Source organism: Onychostruthus taczanowskii, unplaced genomic scaffold (genome assembly GCF_017590055.1).
Source record: "Onychostruthus taczanowskii isolate IOZ18803 unplaced genomic scaffold, ASM1759005v1 scaffold81, whole genome shotgun sequence".
NCBI classification, from domain to species: domain Eukaryota; kingdom Metazoa; phylum Chordata; class Aves; order Passeriformes; family Passeridae; genus Onychostruthus; species Onychostruthus taczanowskii.
In genome coordinates this window covers 3,555,120-3,564,303 of record NW_024506002.1, presented here as the reverse complement: position 1 = coordinate 3,564,303, position 9,184 = coordinate 3,555,120, and the positions used below count along the sequence as shown (strand labels likewise).

General features: G+C 54.6%; 1 protein-coding gene across 1 annotated transcript; it reads left to right on the top strand.

The window, feature by feature from the left end:
• Positions 1-2,913: 2,913 nt before the first annotated feature.
• Positions 2,914-8,037, top strand: CNGA2 (cyclic nucleotide gated channel subunit alpha 2). The gene is made up of 4 exons (XM_041424330.1): positions 2,914-3,158; positions 5,344-5,451; positions 5,837-5,943; positions 6,611-8,037. The coding sequence occupies exons 1-4, from the start codon at positions 2,914-2,916 to the stop codon at positions 8,035-8,037; spliced, it is 1,887 nt and encodes a 628-aa protein (XP_041280264.1).
• The last annotated feature ends 1,147 nt before the right edge of the window (positions 8,038-9,184 follow it).

The window sequence follows — 9,184 nt, the reverse complement described above, 5'->3', positions numbered from 1 at the left end:
TGCAAATGGTTACATCCTGAGGGAGAGGAGAAAAACTGACCTCTTCCTGATTGCCTTGGGGATGCAGATTTTTTGCTAACTGGGCATTAGAATAACTTCCTGGGCAAAATAGGAGGGCAGAAATTGGTGAAAGGTGCATTTCATGGTCAGCTTCAAACTCTGCAGCTCACTTTGCTGGGACTCCAGAGCAGCACTTTTGGTCCCCTGCTCTGCCAGCAGACAAAGAGGTGGATGTGAGGGTGTTAAAACGTCTCTGCTTTTCCCAGTTTTCCATCCTAGCAGTAGCTGTGGCACAGCCTCCGAAGCAGGGAAATATTCACCGTTTTGCTCTTCCCCAGGGCAGGGCTGGGAGGGCAGTGGAGCACAACCCTGGCAGCAATCCAGGTGCGTCCCCTGGCGTGGCAGCACCTGAGCCCAGCTGGGGCTGCTGGCTGTGCCTGTCCCTGGGTGCAGGTGACCCAGGGCCCCTGGACACAGAGCAGCTCAGCGTGGCTGCCATCTCCAGCTGGGCACTGTCCCTCCAGCCCCCGAGGAGCTGAGGGGCGGGTGGAGCAGGGAACGCGTGCATAGGGAATGGAGCATCCCCGAGCAGCACATTTCCCTCCTCCCCTTTCATCCCCAGGCACGGTGCTGCTGCTGCCAGCTCCTCGGAGAGCGCCTTGCTGCCCGGGGCACCGAGGCTGCTGCGGGGCGGTGACAGCCACGCTGTCCCCGCTGCCACCGCGCCCCTGCCTCCGCTTCTTCTGCCCTGCCTGCGTGCTTGAAAAGCCCTGGAAGCTCCTGGGGCAGGGATGCTCCCCTGGCAGCCCTGCCAGCCCGCCTGAGGCAGCGCTCGAGGCTCCGGGGGACGCCGGGCTCGTAAGTGGGCGATGGTGGCACCGGTGTCCTGGGAAATGGAGGGGCAGGCAGGGCAAGGGAGGAGAGGGAAAGGGGAAGGGAAGGGAAGGAAAGGAAAGACGAGATGAGGAAAGGAAAGGAGAGGAGACAAGGAAAGCAAAGACAAGATAAGGAAAGGAAAGACAAGGCAAAGCATAGAGAAGCCAGGCAAGGCAACCCAAAGCAAGGCAAAGGAGGAGGAGGCAGGCAAGGCAAGGGAGGGGTAGGAGGGACAAGGCAAAGGAGGGGAGGGGAAGGTAAGGCAAGGAGGGGGAAAGCAAGCAGGGTAAAGGAGGGGTTGGACTGGGAAAGGCAAGGCAAGGGAGGGGCAGGGAAAAGGAGTGCACAAGGCAAGGAATAGGAAGGGGAGGGGCAGGCAAGGCCAGGCAACAGAAGGCCAGGAGAGCAGGAAAAGCAAAGGAGAGGAGGCAGAAGCAGGGAAGAGAAGGAAAAAGAGGTGTTCCTCTGGCAAGGAATGAGGAGCCTGAACGATGAGGAGAGCCTTTCATGGCTGCAGGCAGCTGTGGGATCTCCTGGAGAGAACAAAACACCCTGCAGGACTCCTGGGAAACACGGTGTGGGCCCATGCCATGGTGTTGGACCCTCTCTTCCCACACAGTGCTGGATTCCTGTGTTCAGACCCTGCGCTGTGTCCTGTATGTGTTCCCTTGTGGCTGTTCTGTGCTTGCTGCAGGTCCCTGGGGCAGGGCGTGTGCCTGTGGTCCCCTCTCCCTGAGGATGCCAGCCAAGAGCAATGGAGTGCACAGCTCCCCGGCCAGCCACCAGCCCGGGGGTGACACGGAGGGGACAGGGCTCAGCACCAGCAGGTCAGCCTGTCCCTGCCTTGGTTGAGGGGGGCACTGCTGGGCAGGGGAGGGAAAGCCTGGCACGGGCAGGGCTGTGGTGCCCAATCTCTGCTGCCAGCTTCCTGCAGCGAGCCTGGCAGTGGCAGTGCCATGGTGGCACGGAGTAGCCCTAGGCAGGAAATCAGCCTAGGGCTAGGGCTGGTTCCAGGGAAAAAGCTGTGAAGGAAGGCATGTTGTGGCAGTTTTGTGTTCCCCTTGGGATGCCCTTTGCAGCTGCAGTGCACCTGGAGCCCTGGGCTTTGTGGTTTTCAAAACCCTAACCCTAACCCTGTGGTATCACGTACCCTCTGAACAGACAGACACAAACTTTTCCCAGGATTTCTGGGGAAGGCTGTGAGAAAACTCAGAGAAAGAAGAAAAACAATTGTTATCTTCACTTGCTACATCTGTTGTTTGACACATGTGGAATGTGTTATGGAGATTATTTACCAAAAGGGATTTCTTAATTAGACTCTGGTGATAGTGTTTTAATTAATTAAACAATTAGGTCAAAACTGTGTTGTGACTGTCTGTAAGGATCACAGGTTTTTTTTTAGTCTAGTATGGTATAACTTAAAACATTTAATCAGTCTTTTACAATCATGGAGTCAATACTCGTTATTCCCCATTCCAGGGTTCACTACTACAATAATCCCCCTTTTTCCCCACGGCAGGACCTGCTCAACCCAGGATGGCACCAGCTCAGAGCTGCAGAGAGGAGCCAGCCTGCCTGGGAGGGAGCAGAGGGCTGACCACGCTTTCCAAGGCCAGGGAGCCTTGGCCAGGTACTGGTGCGTCCCCTGGTGTGGGGTGAGCCTTTTGTGCCTGGCTGTGGCACTGGGGCCTTCTGTGGGGTGAGGATCCCCTTCTGCTGTATGGAATTCATGGGATGAGCGCCTGTGGATGCTGCTCTTTGTGCCCCAGTGCTCGTGGAGAGGGTTTTGGTGGGGATGGCTTCACCCCCACTGGGCTCAGAGGCTCCTTTCCCTGCAGGCAGCCTCCCTCTGCCTCAGTCCCCCACAGATTCCTCCTATTCCTGTGGGACTGACAGCAGGACTGGGGTAGAAGTTTTGGAATCCTACAGGGTGATCTCTATTGCTTGTATATTTTTGGTCCCACATCCTCATAAAACACAAATTCTAGTGCTTGAGAGGGAGCTGTGAGAGTTTTCTCCTCAGCTGCAGCTCCCGTGATGACTCTTTTGAAGCTTTTGCTCTGTCCTTGCTCTGTTAACAGCGCCTGGGTGTGCCTGTCTCCCCCATGCAGGATAGTCCGGCTGGTGCTGGTGCTCAGGGACTGGGCCAACAAGAGCCTGCACGAGGAGCAGCAGAGGCCAGACCCCTTCCTGGAGCGTTTCCAAGGCCCTGAGCTCCTGACAGTGGCTGCAGGAGCTGGTGATGAGCTTCAGGATGAGGAAACTGAGAAGTTAAACAAAAAGTAGGGTCCCTTTCCTGTGGTCCCGGCCATCCTTGGCTGGGGATCAGCTGTGTGTGGAGCTCAGGGGGCTCCCAGGGGGGTGGGAAAGAAGGAAGTGGGGTGGAGTGGTGGGAAGGGTCCCTCCTGCCCTCCAGCCCCTGTCTTGGCAGCCAGCCTGGCTCTGCTGACACACAGGAGCTGGTGGACTGTCCCTGTGGAAATTTCAGACCTGGCCTGTCCCTCAGACATGGACCTTCCCTCCTGGTCCATGCCCTGGTGGGAAACACATCAGACCTCCCCAGTTTCATACCAGTCCCACACTAGGGTTGTTTTTGGAGTCTGTAATAAGATGCACCTGCAGCTTGTGCATGTGAGGGGCTGGACACAAGCCAAGGGACGCAGGGCTCCACCCAGGAGCCACAAAACTGGGGTTTGCCCCTCTCATTCATCATCTGCAGGATGAAGGGAGTATGTTTGCTGCCTGTGCCCCCACAAAGAGCAGCTTTCTGAAAAGGCTCTTTCAAATCCAGCCCTTTCATCTCCTCAGCTCACACTCCTGGTGAGAAGCAATAACCTGGCTTTTCCTCTGCTGGCTAATTAGAGGGCAAAGCTCACAGACTACTCTGGACCCTACCATTATACGTGGTAATTAAAACACCAAGAAATAATTGTTTTCTGTAGGAGAAAAATAATCTGAGCCTTGTATCTGGGTCTTTACTAGTAATGGAAGAAAAGATTGTTCTGCCCTGTGAGGCTAAGGGGGCTTGTTCATGACTACAAGGAGCTGAAGTGTGCTGGCTGCTCAGTGCCAGTGGGTTCTGGGGGTCCAGTGGGAACTGCTGGGGTTTTCTAGGCCCTCAGGTCCACAGGTAAAAACAGCCCCAAGTCTGGTAATCCCACACATGAGCTGCTCATGGTCGTGGCAGGCTCCATGGCTCCAAAGCCTTTGGGAAGAGGCAGATGATTATTCCCTCTTCCTGGGTTAACTCTGTTTTTCCAGCCCTGGCCCTGCTGCCAGTGTAAAATTAGTGATTCTGGCCTCCTGTTACGGCAGCACTGGTGGAAAAAAAAAAGAAGCTGAAATTACCAACATCATTAGCAGCATTACTGGGGTTATTGGTGGTTGTGGGTGCTGGCTGCAGGTGAGTCAGAACTTCCCCTGTGGCACTGCTGTATGTCCTAGGCAGCAGAGTCCCTTCCTCAAAAAACAAATTCAAGCTGCACTTTCTGGCTAATAATAAGCCCCTTTAATGGGGAGGCTGGATCATACTTGTCTGTGGGTGCACAGAGGGTGAACGTGAGGGACTGGGGCTGGCTTTGAGATGAGTGCCAGTCCCCAAACTCTGGGCACTGCCTGTACTCCCGAGAAAGGAGACTTCCAAGCAGGGGCTCTCCCTTTGAAGCTGCCAGGAGTAATGGGGTGGGCATGGGGAAACTGTTGGCAAGTGGGTTGTCTTTTTTTTTTCTATCACTGGAGGGAGTTTTGTGTATTCAAAAGCTGGGAGGGAGGGAAGGAGGAAGAGGGTGTTTTGCCCCACCAGGCTGCTATAAGCCTATCAACACAGCCACAGAGTTTCCCTTCCCCAGCTTCTCCAGTGAATCTGGCAACTGGAGCAGACACTTCTTATCTCAGCGTCCCAAGGCGAGCAGGATCAAACACTTGGGAGCAGTTCAAAGGCTGGAGCCCGGGCTGTGCAGCCTGCAGGAGGCACAGGAGGCAGCCCTGCCGTGCCAGCTGCCCCCGGGGCCACTGCTCTGGGGCTTGGGCAGCCCCTCCTGGTGCTGCCACTGATCTGCAGCACAATTTCCTTCCTGTTCCAATTGCTCTTCTCTTCAGGTCTGCCTGGCACTGGTCCCTGCCTCACCTGGGAGAAGCAATGTCATGCACATCATGAGAACTTTTCTGATCCCCCCTTCCATGCATCTGTTCCTGGCTCTGCCACTGAGGTGCTGTGTCATGTGGGCCACCTGCTTTGCCTCACCATCCCACAGCTTCCTCTTCTGCTGCACTCTTGGCTAGTTTTAGGGATAAAGGAGCTTGAACAGTGCTGGGATTCGGCACTGCTGGGACTGGTCCTGGCTTACAAGCTGGCACCCAAGCTGCAGCTCTGCTGGAGGCAGTGTGGTGCAAGGGATGAAGGACGTGCCTCACGTGGTTTGTTCCATCCCTGTTTTCCAAATACACTGCTCTTCTCTCTGCTTCCAGGAGGAAATGGCTGTTCTTTGTGGTGGACCCTGCGGGGGACTGCTATTACCACTGGCTGGCTGTGATTGCAGTTCCTGTCCTCTATAACTGGTGCTTGCTCGTAGCCAGGTGAGCTGGGAGGCTGTAGGGCTCCTGCCTGCTCTGACCCTCCTGATCACCTGGTGGCTGTGGCTCAACCAGGACCCAACTGACACTGGTGGTGCTGGGGCTGGTGGGCACTGAGAGTAGAGACCCTCCCTTATCACTGTGAATTCTGGCTCAGCTGGAAAGGGCCTTGGTTTCAGGGTAATTTTTGAGGTGGTTTCAAGGTGTTGCTTTACTTCCATCAAGGGAGGGCAGATTTTTCAGAGCAGGGAGTTTGAATTCCTAGAAGAGGAGTGCCCAGTGGCCAAGCTCTGTTGCAGAGTTGGGTGCCTCAGGATCAGCCAACATTCAGCTGTAAGAAATTCAGGGGATTTGTGGTCTCACACCCTGCTTGATGACCTTCCTCCAGGGCTTGCTTCACTGACCTGCAAAAGACCTATTTTGTGCTGTGGCTGGTGTTGGATTACATCTCAGATGCTCTCTACCTCGGGGACACAGTGATCCGCCTGCACACAGGTGAGCAGGAGCAGCATCCTGGCTTTCCTTTAATCCCTTACAAGTGGAGATGAGCTGCAAGGGACAGGCCCAATCCACAGTTCCATTAGAAGGAGGGTTTTGCCTGCCTTGGTGTTCACTAGTAGGAAAAAGTCTCCAGAGAAAGAATCTAATTAGAAGATCTGAGAAATGGAGCAAGTTTCAATATGAAAGATTAATCATCCCAGCTTTCAACTTCACCTTTGAATAATTGTACAAAATTACCTGCATTACTATTCGTATTCGGGCATAGTTGAAGGTCTGTATCTCTGATTTTGCATCAGTTCAGCTAATGAATTATCTGCATGGAAAAATGGTAGAATTTAATGTTCTCGGAAGGCAGCACTTGGCTGTACGTTTTCTGACAGAACTGCAATAATTCATGATCTGGAGAATGGAAACCTTTGTGTTCCTTTTCCTTCGTGGCAAGAGACTAAATCCCTGAGTTATATCTTTGGGTGTTTTTTTCCAGATGAAGGCCTTGAGTGATAACAAACTGAGTAGAGCAAGAGCTGGTAATATTTGGGTGACCCTGTGTATTTATGCACACAAATCCATGGCATACCATAGACTATTGCCCAGGTGCTCACAAAACCTGCAGAAAAGTCAAACTTCGACCAAGATAATGCTGTGATTTGCTTCTCTTTAGGGTTCTTGGAACAGGGCCTCCTGGTTAAGGACCTGAAGAAGTTACGGGATAACTACATCCCCACGCTCCAGTTCAAGCTGGATGTTCTCTCCACCCTGCCCACAGACCTGGCCTATTTTTGGGTGGGACTGCACTGCCCTGAGCTGCGTTTCAACAGGCTGCTGCGCTTCTCCCGCATGTTTGAGTTCTTCGACAGGACCGAGACCAGGACCAGCCACCCCAACCTCTTCCGCATCAGCAACTTGGTTCTGTACATCCTGGTCATCATCCACTGGAACGCCTGCATTTATTACGCCATCTCCAAGGCCATAGGCTTCGGGGAGGACACCTGGGTCTACCCCAACGTCACAGACCCCGAGTACGGCTCTCTGACCCGCGAGTATGTCTACTGCCTCTACTGGTCCACGCTGACCCTGACCACCATTGGGGAGACCCCTCCCCCCGTGCGGGATGAGGAGTACCTCTTCGTGATCTTTGACTTCCTCATCGGCGTCCTCATCTTCGCCACCATCGTGGGCAATGTGGGGTCCATGATCTCCAACATGAACGCCACCAGGGCGGAGTTTCAGGCCAAAATCGATGCCGTCAAACACTACATGCAGTTCCGCAAGGTGAGCAAAGACCTGGAAACCAAAGTCATCAAGTGGTTCGACTACCTGTGGACCAACAAAAAGGCAGTAGACGAACGGGAGGTCCTCAAGAACCTCCCTGATAAGTTAAGGGCAGAGATTGCCATCAATGTTCACCTGGAGACGCTGAAGAAGGTGAGGATTTTCCAGAATTGCGAGGCAGGGCTGCTGGTGGAGCTGGTGCTGAAGCTTCGCCCTCAGGTGTTCAGCCCGGGCGATTACGTGTGCCGGAAAGGGGACATCGGGAAGGAGATGTACATCATCAAGGAGGGCAAGCTGGCCGTGGTGGCGGATGATGGCGTGACACAGTATGTTTTGCTCACTGCAGGGGGCTGCTTTGGTGAGATCAGCATCCTCAACATCAAAGGCTGCAAGATGGGCAACAGACGCACAGCCAACATCCGCAGCTTGGGCTACTCTGATCTCTTCTGCCTGTCTAAGGAAGATCTCATGGAAGCAGTCACAGAGTATCCTGATGCCAAAAGGATCTTGGAGGAGCGTGGCAGGGAGATCCTAATGAAGGAAGGGCTGCTGGATGAGTCAGCTGCAGAGGAAAGTGCAGAAGGGAAGAGCATGGAGGAGAGGCTGGACAGCGTGGCCTCGAACCTGGACATGCTGCACACCCGCTTTGGCCGGCTCCTGACTGAGTACAACGACGCCCAGATGAAGCTCAAGCAGCGCATCACTGCTCTGGAGTCCAAGATGAGGCAGGAGGAACTGGAGGATTTCTTCTCTGACAGCTCAGACAGTCTGTTTGAGGATGAGGAGGAAGCTTCATCTGCGGGTGGGATGCAGTGAGGGGGAACACAGTCAGCTGGATGATGTCTGACCTGGTGCTGAGGCAGTGCTTGCTGTGTCACAAGGCAGACTCTGTGGCTGCCTTGCCAGGGCCTTTGCTCAGGTCCTTAGCACTGCTGCTGGCACTGCCTTGATGGCAGCCCCTGAGGTGGCTCCAAATCAGGGGATTGTCCCGGCTCCTCCTCTGACCTGTCACTTTTTTCACTGCCTTTTGGGTTCAGCCTTTATAACTCACTCCAGGTCATCAGTCCTCAGTGAGGGTCTGCAAACACTGCCCAGTCTGCATCCAGAAACTCTTTACCCACAGGATCCCCAAACTCAGCTAAGACAGGCCAAACTGTGCCTCTGGCACCTGCAGATGGAGACGCTTGTCTGGGTCACTGTCACTGCCCTGTCACTACCCTTGCTGAGGCTGGGCACTGAGCTGGCAGGGCCTGCAGCTGCTGCCCCTCTCTTCTGTTGTTTGGTGCTGTCAGGGGGCAGCTGGTGCAGGTGGCTCGGTGCCCTGAGCACTGCACCTTCCTGGGGACAGCGTTCCCAAGCCCTCCTGCTGTGGAAGCAGTGTGATTCCCACTGGGCTGTGGATGCCTTGGGTGACAAGTGCAATGCAGAGGTGCAGTGCTACGAGCAGGAGTCAGAGAGCATCTCTCTCGTCTGTCTAATGACAGCCACATGTGCCAGGACAGGTCTGACTGAAAGGACATGTTTTTAAAGAACAAAGCCATGGTAGGAGCCAACTGTGCCCATATTTGCTTGGCTGTGGGTAGCTCAGAGAGAGCACAGACACATTTATTTTCCTAGGCAGGGGGTTTTCTTGTACTCAGTGGGAGTTTTGGGGCTTTGCAGGCTGCAGAGGCCCCTGCCTTCTGGAGGAGATGAGTGGCAGAGCCACAGGGACACGTGTGAGGGTGGAAATGTGGCACCACTGCGAGAGCCAGCAGAGCTCCCCCAGGCTGTGCTGCAGCCATGGGGACTCCATGGTTGAGCAGCTTGCTGGAGAGGGGGACGGTGCAGGGCAGCCCCCAAACCCCTGCAAGCAGCAGCAGCACCAGTGCAAGCAGCACTGTCACCCATGCCTCAGGGGTATGCATAAGTGACCCCTCACTTCTTGGATCTGGGCCTGTGCACCTGTGGGGTGGGCTTGAGC

Excerpts from the sequence above, each read along its gene's own strand:
- CNGA2 (XM_041424330.1), top strand. The coding sequence starts at position 2,914 with ATGACTCTTTTGAAGCTTTTGCTCTGTCCTTGCTCTGTTAACAGCGCC. Across the intron at positions 3,159-5,343 it reads ACTGAGAAGTTAAACAAAAA|GAGGAAATGGCTGTTCTTTG; the intron begins GTAGGGTCCCTT and ends CTCTGCTTCCAG. Across the intron at positions 5,452-5,836 it reads TGGTGCTTGCTCGTAGCCAG|GGCTTGCTTCACTGACCTGC; the intron begins GTGAGCTGGGAG and ends ACCTTCCTCCAG.